At 37.2% G+C, this 27969-nt stretch overlaps 1 protein-coding gene across 1 annotated transcript; it reads left to right on the plus strand.

Moving 5' to 3' along the window:
* On the plus strand, positions 1-26591 carry LOC113272719 (cytosolic endo-beta-N-acetylglucosaminidase 1-like). The gene is made up of 13 exons (XM_026522518.1): positions 1-133; positions 227-399; positions 11598-11735; positions 23319-23428; positions 23521-23632; positions 23730-23837; positions 24026-24138; positions 24268-24349; positions 25226-25306; positions 25404-25459; positions 25556-25958; positions 26304-26339; positions 26550-26591. Exons 1-13 carry the CDS (start codon positions 1-3, stop codon positions 26589-26591), a joined length of 1587 nt encoding a protein of 528 aa, XP_026378303.1.
* The last annotated feature ends 1378 nt before the right edge of the window (positions 26592-27969 follow it).

Here is a 27969-nt window from a genome sequence, read left to right on the forward strand (position 1 = left end):
ATGGATACTGGTAAGTTAATTCACAATAAGAAATTAGAACCAAGAATTGTTTGCTTAGCTCCTTTTGCCAAGTCCTGTGGTCCTATGCCTATTGATATTGTCGATGCATTGTGCCCTCCTATGGTTAATCAAGGTAACTCAACAACGGAACTTATTTCCGCGGACTTAGAACCAGATTTAGGAGTTACTGATTTTTATGAACTTAAACCACTAAATGCATGTTTAGGTCATTGTGCTGAGTTTGATGATTCTTTGCCTTTTGACAATGTCAAATCATTACTTCCTCTGATTTCTAAAGAAGATATTGTGTCGACGGAAGTTATTTCAGCTCATCTTGAACCTGATTTAAAGAGTGTGTCCCAGATAGAAACTAATATACATTCTATGTTTGTTGTCCATGTGAGTCATTTAATTATATCGACTAAGGACTATATTCTATTGGGAACGGATTTACACATATTTTCGGATGTTTTTAGTGGTTGCAGGTTCATATTTGCAGCTGACCTGGTTCGTTGGGTTGATCCCCAACTTTTCAGACTTTATATATATGCTTTGCTGGTTACTTTGGTGCAACCTCATCTTGTTTGAGGTTCTCAATATGCGCAAAGATGGATACAAAGATTATGCTTCATGGGAGTCAACCCATACGATCGCGCTTCATGGGAGCCAACTGATAGACACATTTTTGTGATCAAATTGTCCTCAATTTTCAGTATTGTTGGTACTCGATTTTCTACTTATTATGGTGTTTTATGTGTTTGTAGGTATTTTTGGAAAATAAACTTTTTTGGAGAATTCGGCTCGAAAAGTTGGTATATGCACCCAGAGGACACATGTTATTCGGATTCTCAGTTTTGGATAAGGGGCACCTAAATGATAAGGGGCACCCCAGGGAACCAACTGCTAATCGCACCCCAAGACTGGTTAAGGGGGCTCCATCTTCTTCCTTGATTTGAAAAGAAAAATTGACGGGAAATTTGGTTTCAATGGTAAAGGATTTATTATCTTTAAGATAAGAATATCTTCTTGCCTTACAAACATATATGAAGTTTTGAAGAAAAAGGAAGTTATCTTGTATTAAACAAGAAAGATATCCTTAGAAGATTTTATCTTGGATTTTATTCTGCGAATTAAAGAAGATATGTGTTTAATAAAGATATATATAGAACAAAGAGAAGGAAAAATTTCTGAAGATATTTTTAATTAAAAAGAAGAAGATTTTGGAGTTATGGAAGAATATATTTGAGTGATGTGTATTTGTGTGTATAAATAGAGAGCTAGAGAGCACATTTGGGGAGAGTTTTTGGGAGAGAAAAGAAAATCATTGTTTTATCATTGTTCCTCCCATTTCATCTTTGTAAACACCCTTTGAGCAATAAAAATGAATTTTGAGCGTGTTTCCATGATGATGAGCTAATTCTCACGCAACCAAGGCAATGGATGAAGCTATCTATGCATGAATGATTGGTAACAATTTTATTTTCTCTAATTTACAATTTATAATTCATTCAATCACCGCTTTTTCGAAGTTATAAATGTTCACATAATTTTCTTAATTACTTGTGATTCAATTTGATAGATTATACTTTGTTTAATTGATTGATAGTCTATTCTTAGGAAATACAATTAATATTTGGGAATATGTTTGATTATGTGTGAATTAAGAAATAAAGGACTTAAAGGATAGTTAGAGTTTTGAAACATATTTGGTATCGTTCATTCATGTGTAATAGTGGAATCTAGTGTCTTGGTTACTTTTAATATCTTGAAATCAATTTTGCAATAAGTTTTCTATTTTTAAGTTTTATAAGTCTAAAATCTTTTGCTTTCACAAGTCTCAACGAACTTATTACTACAACATCATTGAAAAATATCATCAATTTTTGGCGCCGCCGACGCGGACTTGTCTTTAGGCTAGAGTTTTTAGATTTTTTTTTTTAAGGTTTTTATTTGTTTTTCATTTTTATTTTATTTTTTCTTCTTTACGTTTTTGGGTTTTTGTCTTTTCCTTACAGATTTTGGAATTTGGAGCGAAAGAAAAATTTGCCAAACCTTTTGGTGAATACTTAAAGATTTGGAGTAAAGGCAAAGCGAAAAGAGCGAAAGAAAAGGAGAGTAAATTAATTAAAAAAAAAAAGAGTGAAAGAGAGACAATTTTTTATTTTTTTATTTATTTTAGATTATCTTTTTCTTTTGCACTTTATTTTTGGACTTTGGATTTTGGACTTTTGGACTTTTGTTTTTTTTAAACCCTACGGAAGGGTAGTTTAAATATCAATTGTTTGAAGAGAAGGACGGCGATTACGATATCGCCTCGGCCCTTCGAGTTCGTACATGACATAGGAGTCGTGGTCCGAGTCGACTTCAGCGGTTCATCCCCCGTCTGGTACGGGAGGTAAGTTTGTCGAAACACTCGCGAATCTCCTGTCAACGAGTTACTGTATTCCTTTGTTTGCATATATGCTGAGGATTTGAAAACGGCTGCTTTAATTTTCTAGTAAAGGGCAAGGACTGGCCATACAAGATAAGGGTTCGGATTTCATCATTGTTCCCTTCTCGCCCGCCTTAGGAAAATGAAACCAAACACGAATCTAAGCCTAAAATTTGACTAGAATGAGACCTATAGGGTAACGAGTTTAATAGGAAAGTCATTCGAAAAATATTGTTTACTCTTTTAAGCATGCTTCAAAGTTCATGATGGTTTCTGTGAGTTGAATACGCCGCCTTGTAACGCCGGTGAGGCCTTGGGTATAAAATCTCCATTGAGCTTCCCTCGTCTCGATTCAACTTACTTAAACTCGGGTTGATTCCAGAGGGATTTGCTTAAATTATAACGAATTCCCTTTCGAAAGATTAGAAGCTGGTCTAGAAACAATCTAACTGGAGCCATCATGCTTTTTGTTTGCTAGAAATATTTAGGTTTGCTTTGGTGGAGTCAGCCTTGTTTGCATAGAACTTCCCTTCCTTTTAGGATTTCTTTTTTTTTTCTTTTGTTTTTCTAGTGTATGCCCAAGGTTATTAAAGAGCGGGCTTGGAAAAGAAACACTCTAGGTCATTTGATTAGTGATAAACCTAGCAGTTCTTCTTGTGAAAGCGGGGAGATCGAAGACTCTTCTTTTGAGAGCCCTGTTTTTGGAAACTTCAGTTTTGAGAATCTGTCTCTTCGTGAGGAAAATTCCCCTAGTACTTCAGTTGTGCCAGCGATGGCAACTTTGAAAGATTACATGTTCCCAACTAGGTCCACTCGAGCTTCGTGCATTAAATTTCCAGCCACTACGGCTAATTTCGAGATAAAACCTAGTATTCTTCAGATGATCCCTATATTCTTAGGGAAAGATGACGAGAACCCTTATTTTCATATTAGGGACTTTGAGGAAATTTGTGAGACAATTAGAATAAAAGACCTTACTGATGAAGTCTTGAAACTTAAGATGTTTCCCCTTTCCATGAGAGATAAAGCCAAGACCTGGTTGAACAACCTACCATCTGAATCCATTGAAACATGGAAGGAACTTATTGCTGCTTTCTGTATGAAATTCTACCCTAAGCATAAAACTGCGTCTGTTAGGAAGAAAATTAGTGCTAGTATGCAACAAGAGGGAGAGTCTCTTTATAGGTTCTTAGAGATATTCAATGATCTCTTATCCCAGTATCCTCACCATGGATTTGATAAGATAAAACTCGTAGAGATTATTTATGACGGTTTAGACTATTTAACCAAAGCCATGGTTGAGTCTATGTGCGCTGGTGAGTTCACTAGTAAAAGTGTTGATGATGCTTTCACCTTCTTAGGAGCTGTCGCTGAAAAATCCCAACAGTGGGAGTCTTGTGTTGAACCCCCCAAAAGACTCCTGGTCAATAGAAGTAGCACCAATGTGGTAGATACAAGCTTCGAGTCTGATGCTAAGTTTGCTGCTTTGTCTAGAAGGTTAGAAGCTTTGGAATTGAATCATCCTAAACATAGGTCTCTTGTTGAACCTGATGATAGGTTTAGAGCCTCTCAAGTGTCTAGTTGTGGAGTAGAACCCAATAACTCGTTTTAGGAAGGTCAGGTTAGTGAAGAGCATGCCCATGCTGTCTATAACAATGATAGGTTTGAGAACCGACAGAAGTTTGACCCATACTCAGAGACTTACAACCCTGGTTGGAGAAACCATCATAATTTTTCTTGGTCTAAGGGTCAGAATCAAGGACAGTCTAGTAATTCTCAGCCTCCCCTAGGTTTTCGTTGTGCTAAGAACTCTTCAGGTCAACCCCAGTTTGAGAATGAGAAAAAGATCTCCACCTTAGAAGAAACCCTTACTATGTTAGCAAAGAACCATGAGATATTATCAAAGAACCACTGTGGTTATCAAGAAGAAACCAGGCAGAATTTTAAGAATAATTCCCAGTCTCTTGCTAACTTAGAACTTCAAGTCGGCCAAATATCTAAGTTTCTTAGTGAAAGAGAAGATGGAAAGTTCCCTAGTCAAACTAATCCTAACCCTAAAGGAGAGAAATCGTACAATCATGTGAATTCTATAACAACCCTTAGGAGTGGAAAGAAAGTTGACAATAAGGTTGCCATGCCTGATAGTGAACATGCTGTAGTTCACCCTTCTGAGCCAGAAAATGAGGAGACTGATAGAGTCTCCAAAGAGACCAATGAAGGTCATGCTGAGCCCGACTTTGTTCCCAGAGCCCCGTTCCCCTAGCTGCTAGTTCCAACTAAGAGGGAGTCCAACTTTAATGATATATTGGAGGTTTTTAAGTAGGTTACTATCAACCTCCCCTTGTTAGATGCGATTAAGAAGATTCCCGCTTATGCCAAGTTTCTTAAGGATATGTGTACGCGAAAGCGAAAACTTAGTGTCCAGAAGAAAGCCTTCCTAGCTAGTCATGTGAGTTCTATTATTCAGAATACCACTACTCCTAAGTATAAAGACCCAGGGTCCCCTACTATTTCTTGCACAATAGGTAAATACCGTGTCGAGAAAGCTTTGCTTGACTTAGGAGCCAGTGTGAACTTACTGCCATACCATGTGTACCTTAATCTAGGACTTGGTGAGATGAAACCTACACAGATGACACTTCAGTTAGCTGATAGGTCCGTTAAAATTCCTCGTGGTGTGATCGAGGACGTTCTTATTGAGGTCGTCAAGTTTATTTATCCAGTGGATTTTGTTATCCTAGATACCCAACCTGTCCCTGACCCAGAGAACCAAATACCAGTGATTTTAGGTCGCCCGTTTTTATCTATATCCAATGCGATCATTAACTGTCGAAATGGTATTATGAATTTGTCTTTTGGTAATATGACTATTGAGCTGAACATTTTTAATATTAGTAATCTACCTTCTGAATTAGATGACTCGAACATAGAAGAGGTGAACATGATAGGAACAATAGTCGAGGAGTCATTACCAAACACTTTGTTAGAAGATCCATTAGAGAAATGCCTAACTCACTTTGGGATTGATTTTGATGATGAAGATGTGATTAATGAGGTGAATGCTTTGTTAGATTCAACCCATTTGATAGACACTAGTAATGGCTGGAAACCTAAGTTCGAACCTCTACCCGTTTCTGAGTCTACCCTAGTTCCTTCGTTAGAAAAGCCTCCTAAGTTGGACCTTAAACCATAACCAGATTCCCTGAAGTATGTGTTTTTAGGCCCATCTGAAACTTTACCTGCGATTATAGCATCCGACTTGGATAGTGATCAGGAAAGTAGGCTAGTGACTGTCCTTCAGAATAACAAGGAAGCTTTAGGGTTGACCATAACAGACATTAAGGGTATAAGTCTTACTGATTGTATGCATCAGATCTATTTAGAGAGTGACACCAAACCTTCTAGGGAGATGCAACGTCGACTGAACCCTAATATGAAAGAAGTAGTTCGAACCGAGGTTCTTAAGTTGTTAGATGCAGGCATTATCTACCCCATTTAAGACAGTAAGTGGGTCAGCCCCGTTCAGGTTGTTCCCAAGAAATCCGGTATTACTGTAGTCCAGAATGATAACAATGAGTTAATCCCAACCCGGGTGACCACGGGTTGGCGTGTATGTATTGACTATAGGAAATTGAACAAGGTCACTAGGAAGGACCACTTTCCCCTTCCCTTCATCGACCAAATGCTAGAGAGATTAGTTGGACGTAGACATTATTGCTTTTTATATGGATACTGCGGTTATAATCAGGTTGTTATTGCCTCAGAAGACCAAGAGAAAACCAATTTTACCTGTCCCTTTGGTACCTTTGCGTATAGACGCATGCCTTTCGGGCAATGTAATGCCCCTGCGACCTTTCAGCGTTGTATGTTGAGCATATGTTCTGACATGGTAGAACGGTTCTTAGAGGTCTTTATGGATGATTTTTCAGTGTTTGGTTTGTATTTCTATGAGTGCTTGCATCATTTGTCATTAGTTTTGACTAGGTGTAAGGAAAAGAATTTAGTGCTTAATTGGGAGAAATGTCACTTCATGGTTCGTTCAGGAATTGTTCTAGGGCATATCGTATCTTCGAAGGGTATAGAGGTAGATAGAGCCAAAGTTAACCTCATTAAAACTTTACAGGTCCTAAAAACCGTAAGAGATATTAGGTCATTCTTAGGGCATGCAGGTTTTTATCGCCGATTCATTAAGGATTTTAGCTTGATTTCTAAACCTCTTTGCAATTTTCTTGCAAAAGATGTTATGTTTGTCTTTGATGATGCTTGTTTAGAGGCTTTTGAGAAGCTTAAGACTTTATTCACTACGGACCCCATAGTCCAGGCACCCAACTGGAACCTACCCTTTGAGATCATGTGTGATGCTTCAGATTATGTTATTGGTGTTGTGCTAGGTCAGCGAGAAAATAAGTTACTTCATGTGATTTACTATGCTAGCAAAACTCTGAATGATGCCCAATTGAACTATACCATTACGGAGAAGGAACTATTAGCTATTGTGTTTGCCTTAGACAAGTTTAGATCCTACCACTTAGGGTCTAAGGTCATAATCTTTACTGATCATGCTGCTTTGAAGTACCTTCTTTCCAAGAAGGATACTAAACCTAGATTGATTAGATGGATCCTATTGTTGAAGGAATTTTCCTTAAACATTAGAGATAAAAAAAGGTGCAGAAAATGTAGTAGCAGACCACTTGTCTAGGATTGTTGTGGATACCCTTAATGATTCTCCTCCTGTTAGGGATAGTTTTCCTGATGAAAAACTGTTCTTCGTTACCCAAGCACCTTGGTATGCGAATATAGTGAATTATCTTGTTACTGGTCGAATGCCCCAACATTGGGGTAAACAAGATCGTTCTAGGTCTTTAGCCGAGGTGAAGCACTTCTTTTGGGATGATCCTTATTTGTTTAAGTATTGTCCAGACCAGATTATTAGGAGATGTATACCTGAGAATGACCAGTCCAGTATTATTTCCTTTTGTCATGATCATGCTTGTGGGGGTCACTTTAGTGCTAAGAAGACTGCTGCTAAAATATTGCAGTGTGGATTCTATTGGCCTTCGTTGTTTAAGACTCCCACAGTTACTGTGTTACTTGTGAACGTTGCCAGAAATTAGGAATCATTTCCTGTAGGAACATGATGCCCTTGAACCCTATTTTAGTTGTTGAGGTCTTTGATGTATGGGGTATTGACTTTATGGGTCCCTTTCCTAATTATTTTGGTAAACTTTACATCCTTGTCGCTGTAGACTATGTATCTAAGTGGATTGAGGAGGTTGCGTGTAAAACCAATGACCATAGGGTTGTGATTGAGTTCTTGAAAAATAATATACTTACACGTTTTGGTACACAGCGTGCTATAATTAGTGATGGAGGGTCGCACTTTTGTAATGGACCTTGTAGGCTTTTGATGAAGAAATATGGTATTACACATAAGGTAGCTACCCCGTATCATCCACAGACTATTGGTCAGGTAGAGGTTTCCAATAGGGAGATAAAGTGTATATTAGAGAAAACAGTTAATCCTTATCGGAAAGACTGGTCGTCTAGGCTTACTGATGCCTTATGGGCTTACCGTACTGCGTTTAAGGCCCCCATTGGAATGTCGCCTTATCGGCTTGTGTATGGAAAGGCATGTCATTTACCTGTTGAGTTAGAACATAGAGCTTATCGGGCTGTTAAGCAGCTAAATTTTTCACTTGAAAAGGCAGGAGCCCATAGGAAACTCCATCTCAATGAGTTGGAAGAGATTCATATAGATGCTTACGATGGTGCGAAGGAGTATAAGAACAAAATGAAACTTGTGCATGATAAGAATATTTTAAGAAAGTCATTTTCTCCAAGTAAAAAAGTTCTTCTGTATGATACCCGCTTGCATCTTTTCACTGGGAAGTTACGTTCTCGGTGGACGGGTCCTTTTATTGTTCGCATTGTCTTTCCTCATGGAGCTGTTGAGATCGAGACACCAGATGGTAGTAGTTCTTCGAAGGTTAACGATCAGAGATTGAAACCCTTTTTAGAGCCCTTTCCTACAGGTGATGTTGAGGAGGTCCCTCTGGAGGACCCTGTTTACCCTTGATTGACCATCGAGGCGATTGTATGTTGTATATTAGTTTTTGATTTCTCTCTTTACCCGGGTACTATCTTTCCGACTTCTCTCTTTACTGATTCCTCGTGTTACCTTACTTTTTGGTATTGCTCTTTCATTAGAAACATTGAGGACAATGTTAGATTTAAGTTTTGGGGTGGGGAAGAAACTTTTTGTTAGCTTTTAGTTGCAATAAATAAACTCCAGAGCCTAGAAATTTATGCTTATTAAGGTTGGCACTAACCAATCTAAGTGGATGGGAACATCTTGGTTGTAGGAGTTGAGGAACCAATCTGATTAGATGGAAACATCTAAAGAATCTCTTCATAAAAGCACAGAGCTCAGGTGTTAGAATAAAAAAAAAACATGGTAGTTTCGCCATAACTCGTTGAATCCTAATCCCTTCTGTTTTTATTTCTTAAGTGATTTGGTGGGGCACACGACTCAAGTTGTTACCATTGCTAGGGTGAAATAGGGTGTTGAGATACATAAAAAAAAAAAAAAAAAAAGTTTGAGACCAGACCATCATACCAACCGGTATCTCAGTCCATTACTAAGTGTAGTCATTTTTATTTTTCTAAATTAGATTTGCTCGAGGACTAGCAAATAATAAGTTTGGAAGTATTTGATAGACACATTTTTGTGACCAAATTGTCCTTAATTTTCAGTATTGTTGGTACTCGATTTTCTACTTATTATGGTGTTTTATGTGCTTGTAGGTATTTTTGGAAAATAAACATTTTTGGAAAATTCGGCTCGAATAATTCGTATAGGCACCTGGATGACACATGTTATTCGGACTCTCATTTTTGGATAAGGGGCACCTAACTGATAAGGGGCACCCCAGGGAACCAACTTCTAATCGCACCCCATCACTGGATAAGGGGGCTCCATCTTCTTCCTTGATTTGAAAAGCAAAATTGACGGGAAATTTGGTTTCAATGGTAAAGGATTTATTATCTTTAAGATAAGAATATCTTCTTGCCTTACAAACATATATGAAGTTTTGAAGAAAAAGGAAGTTATCTTGTATTAAACAAGAAAGATATCCTTAGAAGATTTTATCTTGGATTTTATTCTGCGAATTAAAGAAGATATGGGTTTAATAAAGATATATATAGAATAAAGAGAAGGAAAAATTCCTGAAGATATTTTTAATTAAAAAGAAGAAGATTTTGGAGTTATGGAAGAATATATTTGAGTGATGTGTATTTGTGTGTATAAATAGAGAGCTAGAGAGCACATTTGGGGAGAGTTTTTGGGAGAGAAAAGAAAATCACTGTTTTATCAATGTTTCTCCCATTTCATCTTTGTAAACACCCTTTGAGCAATAAAAATGAATTTTGAGCGTGTTTCCATGATGATGAGCTAATTCTCGCGCAACCAAGGCAATGGATGAAGCTATCTATGCATGAATGATTGGTAACAATTTTATTTTCTCTAATTTACAATTTATAATTCATTCAATCACCGCTTTTGCGGAGTTCTAAATGTTCACATAATTTTCTTAATTACTTGTGATTCAATTTGATAGATTATACTTTGTTTAATTGATTGATAGTCTATTCTTAGGGAATACAATTAATATTTGGGAATATGTTTGATTATGTGTGAATTAAGAAATAAAGGACTTAAAGGATAATTAGAGTTTTGAAACATATTTGGTATCGTTCATTCATGTGTAATAGTGGAATCTAGTGTCTTGGTTACTTTTAATATCTTGAAATCAATTTTGCAATAAGTTTTCTATTTTTAAGTTTTATAAGTCTAAAATCTTTTGCTTTCACAAGTCTCAACGAACTTATTACTACAACATCATTGAAAAATATCATCACCAACCCATCAGATTTGTTTTCTTTCCTATATCTTTTATTTATTTGCTTGAATTTTCCATCTTAATTTCGAGTACGTTGGATGACTCAATTACATTGAGGACAATGTAACGTTTAAGTGTGAGGGAGTGGCATTTTCGTTGCGATCTAAAAAAAATGAATTTTTTTTTGCATAATATGACCAGCTGTTGAGCGGGTCTTTAAAAAAAATTATATAAATAAATAAATAAAAATGATCAGTTGTTTAGAGGGTCTTTCTGTCTAGCTGTTTAGCGGGTCTTTCTGTCTAGCTGTTTAGCGGATCCGTCTAGCTGTTTAGCGGACATTTCTCGATCTCGTTGTTTAACAGATACGTCTAGATGTTTAGCAGACATATCTATACCACAGTTTTTTTGTTTCGTCTAGTTGTTTAGCAGACGTCACTTCTTATCCAGCTGTGGAGCGGATATATTCTTTGTTTTTTCTCGAGGACTAGCAAAATATAAGTGTGGGGGTGTTGATAAGAATGTAGTGCTACATTTTATATCCGTATTTATATTAGTTAGGACTCGATATTTTGGCTAGTAACATTGTTTTGAGCTAGTTGTAGGATTTATTTGTTTGCATGAAAAAGGGTTTTCTATCAATCGAACTTAAGTTTAATAATTTTGTCTCTCTATCAATGTTTAGATTTTGCATGTGCTATGCCGTGTATAGTTCATTGTTGGATTAGTAGAAAAACTCATTGAACCTAAGTAATAATTGAATTATGAATATTATTTGACTCTTCATGCCATGTATGATTAGTGTTTAGAAATTCTACTTTTAGGTGAGAACAAATAATTCATTTTTGATGATTCTTGTCAATGATTCGTAAATGAAATATCTTTCATGTATGAGTAGTTAGGTTTGCCGCTCTACTTGAGTTTACTTGAGACCCTTTGTGATTGAATACGAGTAATTTTCCTGCAACGAATTCCTGGAACCCAAACATTTTCATATCCCTGGTTACCGACTTTACATTGATTTTATTTTAATATTTTTTATTTCTTTTTCAATTTCAAAAATCCAAAATATTATTTCGTGTTAGTTTTATCAGAGATATTGATTATTGGTATTTCCATCGCTCCCTGTGGGAACGACCCGTACTTGCCTTTGTCTACTAGTTAGACACCGTGCAATTGCGGTTATCACATATAGGGTTATCCCTTAATCATATCAACCTCAAGATGTTTGATTTTGTGTATGCTATGAATTTTTTGTTTTGTAGGCACTGGGAACATTTATAGTTGAATGGGATGAAAGGAAACTGATTTATAATGATATTTTCGCAACGAAACAATCGGCGCAAAGGTATGCTGAGCGTTTATCAGAGCTTGCAGTTGCTTTGGGATTTGATGGCTGGATGGTAATGTTTTGTGATTTTGTTTCATGCGGGTTGTTGTCATATGCTTGTGAAAATCTTGGGTTAGGATTAGCTTGGGAAGGATGAGGTAGTGGGTAATAGATGTAGTGTTTGAATATAGCTCCCAAAGAAGAGCATAGACATGGATTTTGAGTGTGTTTCAGTTTACATTTCAGACATGGGTGTACTACTTTGTTGATTCAATTATACTGTGCAGGATGGATCCATATTTTAGCACCAGGTGCTTACTTTAGTAGCTTCAATTGAAAAGGCGGGGGTTTAACAACCACACTAAATATTCCGCTTAGCAATCTGTATGGACAAACTTCAATATACTTTCAAGAGAATCAACAAGACTCAATCTTAAAAAAGTATATCAAAGAGTTATATCTCTCTTTCTTGATTCAATTATTTCTCAAACAAATAGAAATCTGTGAGTCTTAATTGAATACAAGAGAAATCACTTGAACGGTACCAAAAACAATGTTCAAGGATCAATCAATTTCAATCAACAACCAAAGGTCGGATTTCCAATTGATTGATTCAAACGCACAATCTGTGATATTTCAATTATATAACAAAATATAATGCGGAATAGAAATAACACAGACACCAGAATTTTGTTAATGAGGAAACTGTAAATGCAGAAAAACCTTGGGACCTAGTCCAGATTCAACACACACTGTATTAAGCTGCTACAGACACTAGCCTACTACAAACTAACTTCTGTCTGGACTATATTTGAACCCCAATCAATCTCACACTGATCCAAGGTACAGTTGCGCTCCTTACGTCTCTGATACCAACAGGATACTACGCACTTGATTCCCTTAGTTGATCTCACCCACAACTAAGAGTTGCTATGACCCAAAGTCGAATACTTTAATAAACAAATCTGTATCACACAAAGAAGTCTACAGAATAGATAAATATGTCTCCGACAGATAAACCTACAACTTTTGTTCCGTCTTTTGATAAATCAAGGTGAACATGAACCAATTGATAACCCAGACTTATATTCCCGAAGAACAGCCTAGTATTATTAATCACCTCACAATAATCTTAATCGATGCGATGAAAGAAGATATTGTGGAATCACAAACGATGAGACGAAGATGTTTTTGGTTACTTTTATATCTTGCCTATCGGAGATATTAATCTCAAGCCAATTTTTACGATTGTACACAATACGATAGAATCAGCAAGATCAAATCACACAACTACGAGAAAGTAGTATCGGTCTGGCTTCACAATCCCAGTGAAGTCTTTAAGTCGTTAACCTGGTTTACAAGAAGAAACCTAAGGTTAAAGGAGAATTGACTCTAGCTAATACAACTAGTATCACACAGGAGGTATGGGGATTAGGTTTCCCAGTTGCTAGATATTTGTGGGTGAAAACTGTTTCTGCTGATTTTGGTAATTTTGGGTGTGTGGATGAGAAACGGATCTAAACCCTAAACAATGCACTGCACGGGAGTACTTTTGATTCGAGAGATCAATCTGTACAATCCTGGCCTAAACCAAGAAATGGTCGTTCTAGGATTGCTTCGGTCACAAAGTGAAGGAGAAGGGTTGGTCTTAGGGCGGGAAGCGAAGAGAGTGTTGAGACCAGAATGGTTGATTCTGAAGGTGTAGTTGTTTATGACTTGTATCAGAAAGTAGAATTGTCTAGCAGAAATGAAAGCTACTAGGTGATTTCTGGATACTATGTTGTTGCCGACCAAAACTTGTTTTTTGGTGAAAATAGGTGAAGCCTATTTACACAAGTCATATTGAAACATACCCTGGTCTCGTATGAAGTGGGAACGATTGAGTGGTGGAAGAAAATAGAGTAACGTGTAACCGTCAGTCATTATGCTCCCATGATGAAGGAAGTGAATTCGTTTACACTGTTACTTTTTACCACCTCTAATAGTCCTGCTTCATGACACTTTCTTGTAACGGGCGCATTGCACGCCGCAAGATGTAAACCGCCAGACCAATACCCTGATGAGCATCCCCCAGTTTGTGACATGTTTGATGTCTCGAGTGTTTTCGTGGAAAACATGTAGCACTTTGCTACTTGTGGCAAGTCAAAGTCAAGGGACTTACCGCAGGAAAATAACATGTGATGCTATTAGGCTCGTTTTGGCTGGTCGCCTAAAAATTACCATAGGTTTGTCAGTTCGGTGGTGAACTTCGATGGCTGAGATAGGTAGCCGTTGATTATGGCTACCTTGTGTTGGCGCCTGATAATGGCGCAGTGGTGTTTTGGTGCATGCCAGTGACGATGTGGCACGGATGGCATGGCTCGTGCATGCCAGTGGCACGGTGGTGCAAGTGGCGCTTGGCATATCCATGGCCACTAGATTTAGGTAGCTGGTCGCCTAAAACTTTCCAAAAGTCTGTCAGTTCGGTGACGAACATGGATGGCTGAGATTGTATTTCAGGAGAGAGAGCGACCATTGATTATGGCCACATTCTGTTGGCACCTGTTAATGGCATAACGGCATAGCCGCGGCGTAGTGGTCATGCGCCTACGACATGGTGGCATAGCCGCGTCTGCGGCGTTGTGGCATGGTCATACCCAGGATTTGGCTCCGTGGCCAAAGTTAGGGCTTGGCGGCATGGACAAGGCTAGGATTTGGCGCCATGGCCAAAGTCATGGCTTGGCGGCATGGCCAAGGCTAGGGCTTGGCATCGTGGCCAAAGTTAGGGCTTGGCGGCATGGTCAAGGCTAGGATTTGGCGCCGTGGCCAAAGTTAGGGCTTGGCGGCATGACCAAGGCTAAAGTGGTTCGTGGCATGTTGTGGACTATGACCAAAAATTAGGGTTTCGGCTTATGCTACTGAATCAAAAAGTTTTATTTCGATCATGAAATCCTAATTGGAGTCCGTTATGGCATTGGCTCCGAACATAAAGTGGATTAGCACGTAGCGGCGTCATTTGTGGCACATTGGCATGTTGCTGCGGCAGAACGACATGTTGGCATGTTGTTGTGGCAGAGTGGTATGTTGGCATGCCGATTAATGTGTTGTTGTGGCAAGGAGCATTTGTCTTGCCAGTTAGTATGGTGGCGCGGCAAGGTGCGTTTGGCCTTTTATGTATGGTGGCGAGTTTAGAGCGATTTGATTGGTCAAGAAAAGGGGTCGTCCAAACACGAGCCGCCGCACTTCTGATGTGAGTGTGGAAAGTTTAGAGCGACCTGATTGGTCGAAAAAGAGAGGTCCGGCCAAGCATAGGCGTGGCTACACTTCTAGTGTGAGTGTGGCGGCTTTAGATCGACCTGATTGGTCAATGAGAAATGGGGCCGACAAGTATGGGCCCAACCACGACTTATGTGTGTGGCGATTTTAAGGTGACCTGATTGGTCGAGGGAAATAGCGTCGGTTGGGCATGGGGCGTGGCCAATGGAAAATGGCATCGTTTTGGTCTAAGGCATGGCCACGCCTCCCTTTGTTGTTGTTCCTATTCTGCGGCTCCTTGTTTTATGATTTTGGATAGGATTTTGCACCTACTAATCCATGGCGGATTAATCACCTAGTTTGCCTAGGATTAATTTCGACAAGCAAGGTCTGATATACTGCGCAAGGCGCAAAACCCTAACTTTTGAAAATCAGTCAGGATAATTGATTGAATTATACGTGTTGACGCAGAGCTCTTTTTTAAGTTCATTGCCAGAGAGCAACATGCTTTCTGATTGAATACTTTATGCAAAGACCTCATCCTTGATACTTGGAAATTCGTGCTACTCTGCTGCGAGTGAACACAAATTGTCATGCCATATCAACAGTAAGGGTTCAGCCGGGGAACATAGCACAGAAAGCATTCAAAGAAACTTATATTAAGTGAATATAGGCAAGGCGCCAAAATTTAAAGAATATCTGGGATTGTTTCTACATGCACCATTCTGGGTAAATTATACAAGAGAAAATTGAGTTGCTCAATAACGTGCCAGTGAAGAGGTGGAAACTCATGGCTCCGTTTCCTAACAGAGTGACGTCACATCAGATGTAAGGTTTTACAATTTTAACCCGAAGCTAAAAACCACCATCAACACTAGAGTTCTCCCTTATATAGTCTTTCAAATCAGGGTTTGCAATCAATGTTAGCTTAGTAACAAAGCATTCAATATTCACCGTTAGATGAAAACCTGATTAGATTCAAGCTAATATCTATCAACCGTTGGATCGAAATCTTAGCTTGTTACACACAAATGAAATGCACGATTTTAGGTTTGTGTAACCGTACCCAAACATGTACATTTCTTGGTTCAACAATAGTTAACCAAATGGTTAGCTATATGAGCACTTTCATATCAACCATATTCTTCTTCACCATAACCAGTTCAAATGACTCAAATAAACTAGTTAGAGAGTTGTTCAATTGCAAGGAAATCTTATGTAACTACACAAGACACAATCGAAGCAAAAACGATTTGATTCACTCGAGTCGGTTCATGAACTTTATATCCACGGTTTGCATTTTGCATTCCTTAGTTTTTATAAAAGTATAAGTTCACAAACAATTGTTTTTAGATATAACCAACTCAAGTTCGCAGACTTAGTTCGCGGACTTGAGTTCCCGGAAGGAGTTCACAAACTCCAGCAGATTTTCTCGGGTCGAGAACTTCCGCCAGTTCCGGACTGGGTTCGCGGACCGAGTTCACGGCTCTTGTTCCGGTTTTCTTGATCAACAAAGTTCGCAAACTTCGGTTCAAGGAAATAAGACTTATACATATATGTGTTGCCACACAATGCTTATATCCACCATTGGTTATATAATCTAAACTCTCATTTCAACCATTGAAACATTCTTAGATGACATTATTATATAGTTATTATTCACAAACTATTTTTCATCAAAGTAAACAATTTTCAAAGTGATTGAAACGTATCATGACTTTCGTCACTGGGTAAAGATGAACTTGGCTAAAGCGAAAGCTTACCAACACATATTCCGAAAAAAAGATAAGCAAGATAAACTCGGCTTGAAATAGCAAATGTGTATAATCAAAGTCTATATAGCAAAACGACTTTTGTCTCAAAGATAGGAGATAAAGTAGATAGGTTCAAGTCTCCAAATACTTTTTATTCGATGAAGTTCCACCAGTTCCTTGAGTAGTCCTTCGTATTGTATGATGATTTCCATGGAGTTCTTGAGCTCAACTACACTTTCTATCCAAGTCCGAGACTTTAGCTATAGTAGACTAGAAATCAAGACTTATAGTTTTGATCACTAACATTGACAAACATGCTTGAGATAGCAACGCATGCGAGAGTTCGACCAAGCAATGCTCTAACAATCCCCCCCCCCCCCCCCTTTGTCAATTTTAGTGATAAAACTGTCAATACATATGGAATACAAAAATAAATGAATTAACTTTTGCAGCTCCTATTCCACGTACCTAATCTTCAACATTACTCGAAATCTTCGTCACTTCCAAGTACTCCAATGATCCCAAAGGTTGTAAGTTCAGCATCATCGTTGTTGAAAATCCGTAGCTATAACAATGAGAAAACAAGAGTTCTCAATCATTGTTATACAATGTCATAGTATTATTATATAGTATCAAAGTTCAATTGTATCACAACTTCGACAACAACACTATGGTGATATGTATCACTCCCTCTTAGTCAATACTCCATCTCACATGAAACCACTCCCCCTTCCATAATGATCCGAAAGCCATATGTATTTGTAGTGTGAACTACATAATAATTCTCCCCCTTTTTGTCAATAAAATTGGCAAAGGTACGAAAATGAAATCCTAATGAAATTTCCGTAAGAGACATTTCATGACCAAAAGAAATCATATATCATCTTATTTAGATGCAATCATATAGCCGAAGCTAAATGCATTCATCAAGGAGTCTATAAAGATACAAGATAACCCCTATAATATTCCACAGCCGCACTCCCCACAAAAATTTGGTAATTAAGCACAAGTTCAATTAAGAACTCTCCTCCATAAAATTTCATTCTCGAAAGAACAACAAGAGCAACCTTAATTTCAAAGGAAAAGAAGGATTTCTTTGGACATATAACAAATCACATACAAGTATGAATTTGAATCCAAAAAATAAGACTCAATTAAACTAACCACTAGAAACCCAATGATTAACTCAATCGAAAATGATCAACATAAGTGAACTTATGGAAACTCAAAAAATACTCAATCAGATTAATCACAAGAGAACCCATAATTAATGTAATCGGAATACACAACCAAATTAACCACAAAAGTAATCAATTTAATTGGTCACGCTCGACATAAGAGAACTTACGGAGCAATAACTAAATAACCAATCGAGGATGATTAATTTAGTTGATCATGCTCGACAGAAAGTACCTCACGGAGCAACAACTAAGCTAAGAATAACTCAGTCGATAGTGCTCAACATAAGACACTTTATGGAACAACACAATATATGCACAAAAATTGTAGACTGGAGGTCGACCAAATACTTTGGAATAATCAAGGATTTTATTCTATTTTCCATCACCATTTGCACAATGACATACAATAGACATAATCCTTGTAAACAAAAGATTTTAAGCTATCTTCCATCAATAATTGACATAATAGGCTTAACTTTTGTATTGTCAAAAGTTCAATCCTTCTTTTATCAATACATGCATATCGACCTATAAAGGACTTAAATCTTGACAAGGTATGGGATAATCATAGTTCACGGACGTATACACACATATCCCATAACAAATTGCAATATATAAAACCATAAAGATTAATACTGCAACAATAATCTTTCAAATAATTTTAGAATTTAAACCAATAAATCTAAAAAAACACGAAGATGAAAACGTTGGACATAGCTATGTGGAATCACAATAATGGCTATCCCAAACTCTAGTTATTCTTCTTAAACAAAACAATAAAATAGAAGATTTACTAGGTAAACTAAGATTTAGAGAACATGATTCGAAAACGCTAATACCGATCAGCAACTAGAGATTGAACGTGGAAAAGCTCCTCAGTTGCTTTCTTCAGTTCGTTTTTCAAAAAATCAAGATTCCTTGTTGCAATTCCAAGTTGTTCACGTACTACTTCAAAGCCTCGAAGAAGATTTCCTACCAGTTGTGAGGACATCTGAACTGGTAGTTTTTTTCATGATCAATAGCATGATAGCATGTTATGAAAATAAGATTCTTGTGAAACTCAATAGTCTTCCCCTTATCGACTTCATCACCTTTGTTGCCTCCGTTCATTGTGCACACCAAAGCAGTAGAACCTTTTGACCTTACAGAACAATGTATCAAGAGATGACACATGAGTGTATATAAATAAGTTTCATGGAAAACCCTAGGAAAGCTTGTATACGTCCGTGTGGGTCAGGGTTCGTGCACATGTGGTCACGAGTCTATCGTGTGACCAAGAGAATGGAGACCAAAATTAAATTGCTTTTTGAGAGCTCAAGAGGAAATTTAAACAAGAAATGAAATTCGTCTGTCAAGAATAACAGTTGAGAACCAACTATTAGGAGGGAATGCTCAACAACAGGGAATTTTTCTCTAAACAGGATGATCAGACAAATCTTCAGGAGAGGAACTGGAGCGAATCTCAACAAATGTTAAGATCAAAACAAAAGAAGGAAGGAAAACATACAACCTTGACAGCATTCTCAAGACACACTTCTTGAGACTATGAGCATCCTTCTTAAACTGCAAGAAAAATGCTACATTGTGTAGCAGTCATGTTGTATTTAGATGAGCATTTTGCTCATCAATATTGACTTCTTATTTTTCTCCTTCGGAAGGATCTATAGAAATATCACTTGACTTACTTGAGGAAGTTTTATCAAGAGAGGAGAAAGAAGTACCTGAGTCAGCCGCTTTCCTTGTCTTTTTGATGCTCCGTCTGAGTCTGTTTATGCTGATCTTAAGCTCTGAGACTCGACTATTGATATGAATAAAGTCTGGAGCAGAAGGCTGGATCCATAGTCTTCTTTAGATAGAGAAGAGGAACACAACTTTTCTTTCTTTCTCCTACGCCTTTTTCTCTTTTCATAGTTATTTAAGAGGTCATTTTACCTTCTTCCATTGTCGGTATTCTTTGTTTAAAAAACACAATTAAGAAAAATCTTATCACAGAATTTTTCTTGATTGTCGACAATGCCTTTTACTCCAACAATATGAGAGACAGGTTTAATAACTTCTTTTGACATCCATGCAAGAATGTTGTGAAGTTTTTCATTCCTTAAACGAAAACGACATCTCCGCTCAGAATGTCCTTTATTTCCGCAATAATAGCAGTTAAAGGAATTTTTCTTTACTGTTCTCGTGTGAGTAGATTTAGAAGGAGCAAAATCCTTGTTTCCAGAATCATTACAATATGAAAAAGGTTTCTCACATGAAGAATTATCATTAGCTTTAACAAAATTGATCTTACTAGTTTTTGGAGTGTCTATTCCCTTATAGCCAAGACCACGTGTATAACGATGTTCTTTACATGCTCTAATCATAGAAGATAATTTTGTGGAGATAGATTGAATCTATTCAGATTCTCTTCCAGAGTCTTCACCTTTTCGAGAGCTGCATCAAGATCAATCTTCAATTATTTTTCTTTGGCAAGAAGACTAAGCTCTTTGTCATTAAAACATTTTTGTTGAGAGTCATACCTTGCTTCAGATTCTGCAAGTTTTTCTTTCAACGCGAAAAGGTTTCGCAGAAGATTATCACATTCGGACCTTTTCGAGCGTACATCTTATTCAATATATTTAACAATAGACTGTAAGAGTTTATATCCACAATAATATCCTTTAAAGAGTTTTCTCGATTTTCTGTTTCCTGACAAAGAGGAGCCATGTATTTACTCAAGCACGTTGTTGACTTTTTTTCCTTCAAGTCAGGTCAAACAACTTGATGTACTGAGATACTTCCTCATCAATACTTTGTCCTTCTTCTGAATCACTGTCATCCGAAAGATCATCCAACTGTTCATCAAGAGATTTTTCCCAGTTCAATGCAGATTCAGACAATGGACCAGTAACAAAGACTTTATTTAAAGCTTCAGGACTTTGAAACTTATGAGGGTGACTCTGAGCTGATGTTGCGTTGTCGGAGATATTCTCATTGTCTATAGAGTCAGATCAATACAAACACAGACTTGTAAGGTCTTGAACGTGTTTTCCCACTCTGATACCAATTGAAAAAGCGGGGGTCTAACACCCACATCCAATATTTCGCTTAGCAATCTGTATGGACAAACTCCAATATACTTTCAAGAGAATCAACAAGACTCAATCTTAAAAAAATTATCAAAGAGTTATATCTCTCTTTCTTGATTCAATTATTTTTGAATCAAATAGAAATCTGCGAGTTTTAATTGAATACAAGAGAAATCACTTGAACGATACCAAAAACCAATGTTCAAGGATCAATCAATTTCAATCAACAACCAAAGGTCTGATTTCCAATTGATTGATTCAAACGCACAACCTGTGATATTTCAATTATATAACAAAATATAACGCGGAATAGAAATAACACAGACACCAGAATTTTGTTAACGAGGAAACCGCATCCCCGGGACCTAGTCCAGATTGAACACACAATGTATTAAGCCGCTACAGACACTAGCCTACTACAAACTAACTTCGGTCTGGACTGTAGTTGAACCCAAATCAATCTCACACTGATCCAAGGTACAATTGCGCTCCTTACGTCTCTGATCCCAGCAGGATACTTCGCACTTGATTCCCTTAGCTGATCTCACCCACAACTAAGAGTTTCTACGACCCAAAGTCGAAGACTTTAATAAACAAATCTGTATCACATAGAAAAGTCTACAGAATAAATAAATCTGTCTCCCACAGATAAACCTACAAGTTTTGTTCCGTATTTTGATAAATCAAGGTGAACAAGAACCAATTGATAACCCGGACTTATATTCCCGAAGAATATCCTAGTATTATCAATCACCTCACAATAATCTTAATCGATACGGCGAAAGAAGATATTGTGGAATCACAAACGATGAGACGAAGATGTTTGTGATTACTTTTATATCTTGCCTATCGGAGATATTAATCTCAAGCCAACCGTTACGATTGTACTCAACACGATAGAATCAGCAAGATCAGATCACACAACTATGAGAAAGTAGTATCGGTCTGGCTTCACAATCCCAATGAAGTCTTTAAGTCGTTAACATGGTTTACAAGAAGAAACCCGAGGTTAAAGGAGAATCGACTCTAGCTAATACAACTAGTATCACATAGGAGGTTTGGGGATTAGGTTTCCTAGTTGCTAGAGTTCTCCCTTATATAGTCTTTCAAATCAGGGTTTGCAATCAATGTTAGCTTAGTAACAAAAAATTCAATATTCACCGTTTGATGAAAAACTGATTAGATTCAAGCTAATATCTTTCAGCCGTTGGATCAAAATCTTAGCTTGTAACACACAAATGAAATGCACGATTTTAGTTTTGTGTAACTGTACCAAAACATGTACATTTGTTGGTTCAATAATAGTTAACCAAATGGTTAGCCATATAAGCACTTTCATATCAACCATATTCTTCTTCACCATAACTAGTTCAAATGACTCAAATGAACTAGTTAGAGAGTTTTTCAATTGCAAGGAAATCTTATGTAATTACACAAGACACAATCGAAGCAAAATGATTTGACTCACTCGAATCGGTTCATGAACTTTATAGCCACGGTTTGCATTTTTCATTCCTTAGTTTTTATAAAAGTATAAGTTCACAAACAATCGTTTTTAGATATAACCAACTCTAGTTCGCGGACTTGAGTTCCCGGAAAGAGTTCACAAACTCCAGCAGATTTTCTCGGGTCGAGAACTTCCGCCAGTTCGCGGACTGAGTTCACGGCTCTTGTTCTGGTTCTCTTGATCAAAAAAGTTCGCAAACTTCGGTTCAAGGAAATGGGACTTATACATATACGTGTTTCCACAAAATCCTTATATCCACCATTGGTTATATAATTTAAACTCTCATTTCAACCATTGAAACATTCTTAGAGGACGCTATTATATAGTTGTTATTCACAAACTATTTTTCGTCAAAGTAAGCAATTTTCAAAGTGATTGAAACGTATCATGCCTTTTGTCACTAGGTAAAGATGAACTTGGCTAAAGCGAAAGCTTACCAACACATATTTCGAGAAATAGATAGGCGAGATAAACTCGGCTCGAAATAGCAAATGTGTATATTCAAAGTCTATATAGCAAAACGACTTTTGTCTCAAAGATAGGAGATAGAGTAGATAGACTTTTGAGTGATAGATAAGTTCAAGTCTCCACATACCTTTTAGTCGATGAAGTTCCACCAGTTCCTTGAGTAGTCCTTAGTCTTGTATGATGATTTCCATGGAGTTCTTGAGCTCAACTACACTTTCTATCTTAGTCCGAGACTTTAGCTATGGTAGACAAGAAATCAAGACTTATAGTTTTGATCACTAACATTGACAAACATGCTTGAGATAGCAACGCATGCGAGTTCGACCGAGCAATGCTCTAACAGCAATGATGTAATGAAATCAATGGGGAATTACATACTTTTGTTGATTGAATTGTATTATTTTTTGTAATTTTTTATCTTTGACGCGGAGGTATTACTTGCAGATTAATATTGAAGAAAAATTGGATGTGAAGCAAATTCCAAACATGAAAGAATTTGTTAATCATCTGACAAAAACGATGCACTCCTCCATGCCTGGATATTTAGTGATATGGTGATTGCTCAGAGAAATCTTTATTCTCATTAGCTAAATTTTATTATCATCACTTTGTGGTGGGTGTTTCTTAACAACACTTGGTGATACAAGTATGAAAGTGTGACTATAGATGGTGATCTCTACTGGCAAGATCAACTTAATGAAAAGAACAAACCTTATTTTGATCTATGTGATGGTATTTTTGTAAACTATACATGGAAGGTAATGTTTCCTTGTCCACATTTATTGATTTCCTCAGTTTTCTAATCAACTTATTGCCCAGTTTTCTCTATTTATACTCCTTGTAATCAATTTGCATGAAGACTATCCAAAGCTTTCAGCTGAAGTTGTTGGTGAGAGGAAATATGATGTCTACATGGGGATCGATATTTTCAGGAGGAATACTTTTGGTGGTGGTCAGTGGACGGTATGTTGTCTTACAAAGTTGTAGGTCCTGACGTCCTGTAGCTCCTTTATACTTCCATTGTTCCTTTCTAAAACTCAGATTCGAAGTTTCTGCTTCACTTATAAGCAAGGCCTTCCATCTTTATTTGCTTGGTCTTGTATTTCGGTTAAACATGAACAATTTAACTTACAAATTTGTATGGTTACCAGACTTATATTGCAATTGATGTGCTAAAAAAGGACGATGTGTCAGCTGCCATTTTTGCTCCTGGATGGGCCTATGAAACCAAGGAACCGCCTAATTTCCAAACTGCTGAAAATCTGTAATATGTTTGCATATTTTGTGAAGCATCCAGCCTTCCGTTCTCCTTCATTATTTTGCTAGCCATCATTTTATTCCTGCTCATCTCAGAGAGTTTTAAAGATGACCTGTATACTTCCCTAATGTGTAGTTGGTGGGGACTTGTTGAGAAATCATGGGGAGTACTTCAACGCTACCCAACATCACTACCCTTTTATTCAAACTTTGATCAGGTTGCAACTTGATATCTTATTTTCATTATATTATATGCTTTATCTATGTGACAAAGCCTAGTTAGTAATTTGAGATACAGAGTGGAGTTCGGGACGGTATACGTACGAGAATTATACGGATTCGGATAGATCGGATTCGGTCAAAAATCCGGTCAACGGTTCGTTATTCGGCAGTAGTTCAAAACGGAATATGTACGTGTATAATTCGTTTTAGAAATGTGAGTTCGGTATTGAAAATTCGGCACATATAAATTTAATAAATAATACATTTTTAAGGGTATAGTCAAGGTAAAAAATAATTTAAATGAACGTTTTTGAGTTATATAAGTGATACATTATGAATATACCACCAACAAACGAGTGGCCCAGTGGTTGGACCCTTGGTTAGGATGTCAGACATCGTGGGTTCAATTTCCTCTAACATATTTTTAATTTCTCTTTAGAGAAGAGGAAATGGGCTCGGATCACTGACCCGGAGTCTGGACTCAGACTGACTCGAGTAAACTGACCCAGACAGTTGTCCGAATTCGCGGATCCGAATAATACGCGAATAATACGAAACTTAACTTCCATATAATGCGCGAACCCTGTTCGGCCGATTGGTTTAATTGAACGAATAATTCGCGGATCCGAATAATACGCGAATAATAAGAAACTTAATTTCCATATAATGCGCGAACCCTGTTCGGCCGATTGGTTCGTTATTCATCGATGCGTTCGAAATTATTCATTATTCATCGATATGTTCGAAATTATTCATCGATACGTTCGAATTCGCGAATGATTCGGGAATCATTCGGCAAATTACTAACTAGGTGACAAAGCAAAGGAGGTTCCAAGAGTATTTTCATATTTACTTCACTAAATACATGCCATGGTCATGATTATCATTTCTCGGTTGATGGAAAGCAAGTGTCAAAGGATCCATGTTGTAACATTTTCTGCCAGACCTTTCAGGTAAGAATTTTCTGGAGTTTTTTTTTTTCTTCGATGGGATTATCTTGCTTCTTTACTTGTCATGTCTTCCACAAAGCATATGTTGGTGCTTTGGCAGCTTGTCCTTGAAAGTTCTGAGGAATCCTTGTTAAACCCCATACAAGTGACTGTTGAGTAAGTTCCTTGGTCACAGATTTGTCTTAACTGTCTCTTTTGTTCCGCTGCTCATTAAAGAAGACATCTTTGTGTTTGATTCCCTTCATATGGTAGTTTCAAAGGTGCATCTTATAATGGAGGAGGGAGCATCTTAGCTGAGGAAAACCTAGGCGACAAGGTGGGGGTTCTTATCACAGGCCTTGCATCATTGTGCAACATAGTGAAGGATATGCAATCTTCAATGCCAGCATCAATTGCCTCAAACATCACCATCACCTCAAGAGAATTAGCCGTCAACTGTCATCAAGGGAAAAATAGTTTACCTCAATCAGGTTCACATGCTGCGACAAGTTTACCTGTTGGAAATATGGTATCACCAGCTTCATCAGCAGTTTGTGAAATGAAAAAATGTTCATTGTTGAACATAGAGGATGAAGTAATTGTAGTTGGTAAGCTTTGTACTGGTGCTTCAGGACGTATGTTTCACGGAGAAGTCGTACCTGAAAGTCATGTCAAGGTGTGTCTCGATGATATTCTTATACTTTTATTATTATTAAGTTTAAGTTATGGATTTTGACCTTGAGTTTGTACTTGCGAGTTATAACGCTAGTGGGAACTGCAGTGTAATTGGAGAGGTGGAAGGTGTAACTAAGGTACGTTATTGATATCCTTAGGACCATTGTGTTGTTGTTGTATCAATCTGAACCATGTAATATGTGGATCAGGATAGGTCGGGATACTTGTATTTTAGACAACTCTCTACTTTTTCTTTTCTCATTTTGTATATACCTAAAATCACTTCATTTTTATGTACATGCCGGTAGCAATGTTAAGACTGGTGGGGAAGCTTGCTTTACTTTAGGGTGGTCTTCGTGGTGCTATGAGCTTGACTGAAAAGGTAACTTTGATCTTACACATTTAAAGAGCTCCCCTTGCCTCAGAGGTAACTTGATTTTTTCTTAGCAAGTATGGAGATACTCTAGCAGTTTAACACTGTCATTTTTGTTTGTAAATACCTCTCATTTCCTTTTTCATTGCTCTATGCTTTTCAGCTTTTGACAGTTAGCACTATTTTATTACATCATGAAGTTTGTTTATCTGTCTACAGATGTTCCCAGTAGTTGTACTTCCAGATATTATTAAAGCATAATAAAATCCACGACCCATTTTCCTAAGGACAAATTCTGTGAAAGTGCCAACACTTGCCCAAAAGAACTCTGAATTTGAGAGAATTGGTTGTTGTGAATGTATTAAGAGGTAAAAACTCTTACTACCTTTTGTTATGTCCTCTTTTTTTTTTATATATATAAGTCGAAAGTCAATTATTGGTTTATGACATTTCTTAGATGTGCATACGCAGGGGTGAATCCATGGATTGAAGTGGACAGTAGAGTGACTTCTAAAAATGCTTAACAAGGTGAAGTTATGAAACTATGATGGATTTCTTTAGTTATTAGACAACATTGGGTTAGTACTGAATACATCTTTATTTCAGACATGCAAGATGTACAAATAGCTCATCCTAATTTCTAATTCTTGTTAATTAGAAATGTTTGAAACTCTTGTGATTGTCTTTTAAGTTCCGAACCAATTCTAATGTAGAAAGAGAAAAAAATATTGTTAATAAAGGAAGTTATTGTTGAATGTGTGATTGAATCTATGAGATGGATGGAATGAAAAATTTGCAGGTTATTTTGAATCCCAGCGTATTTTCGGCAGAATGTGTAACGACCATGGTCAATATTGACCAGGTCAAAGAGGGAGTATTTGACAGGCAATAATTTTTTTTGATGTTACTAACAAATTCGTAACTGCTCCATGTTGTTTCAACCTGTCCTGTAGTAACAGCTGTAAGTTTTTTCAAAATGACACGTAGTAACAGTTCAGCTCTGTTACGACTTCCCTGTTACGAAAAAATCGTAACAGGGCCAAGCTGTTTCAAAATGACACGTAATAACAGCTGAGGTCTGTTACAACTCCTGTTACAACCCAAAATTCGTAACAGCTACAGGGCCGTTACAAATATTTGTCGCGCCACCTTTTGAAACAGAACCTGCCTGTTACAACCCTGTTTTGTAACATGTAGGATATGTTCCTAATCGGCCAAAATGGTGTAGTGAACTTAGCTTGTTATACACAAATGAAATATACTTCATTTAGGTTTGGGTAATCGTACCTAAACGTGTACACTTAGTTGGTTCAACAATAGTTTACCAATGGTTAGCCATATGAGCATTTTCATATCAACCTTATTCATCTTCACCATAACTAGTTCAAATGACTCAAATGAACCAGTTTGAGAGTTGTTCAATTTCTTAGATCTTATAGAATTATACAAGATACAATCGAAGCAAAATCGATTTTAATTCACTCGAATCAATTCACGAACACTATAGCCACGGTTTGCAAAGATTGCATTCCTTATTATATAAATGTTTTAGTTCATGAACAAACCGATTTTATAAAGTAACCTACTTAAGTATACAAACGGGTACGCAAACCTAAGTAGTCGGACCGAGTTTGGTTAC

The sequence above is a fragment of the Papaver somniferum genome, chromosome 4, assembly GCF_003573695.1.
Source record: "Papaver somniferum cultivar HN1 chromosome 4, ASM357369v1, whole genome shotgun sequence".
NCBI classification, from domain to species: Eukaryota; Viridiplantae; Streptophyta; class Magnoliopsida; order Ranunculales; family Papaveraceae; genus Papaver; species Papaver somniferum.

Excerpts from the sequence above, each read along its gene's own strand:
- LOC113272719 (XM_026522518.1), top strand. The coding sequence starts at position 1 with ATGGATACTGGTAAGTTAATTCACAATAAGAAATTAGAACCAAGAATT. Across the intron at positions 25,307-25,403 it reads TTTTCTGCCAGACCTTTCAG|CTTGTCCTTGAAAGTTCTGA; the intron begins GTAAGAATTTTC and ends GTGCTTTGGCAG. Across the intron at positions 25,959-26,303 it reads TACCTGAAAGTCATGTCAAG|GGTGGTCTTCGTGGTGCTAT; the intron begins GTGTGTCTCGAT and ends GCTTTACTTTAG.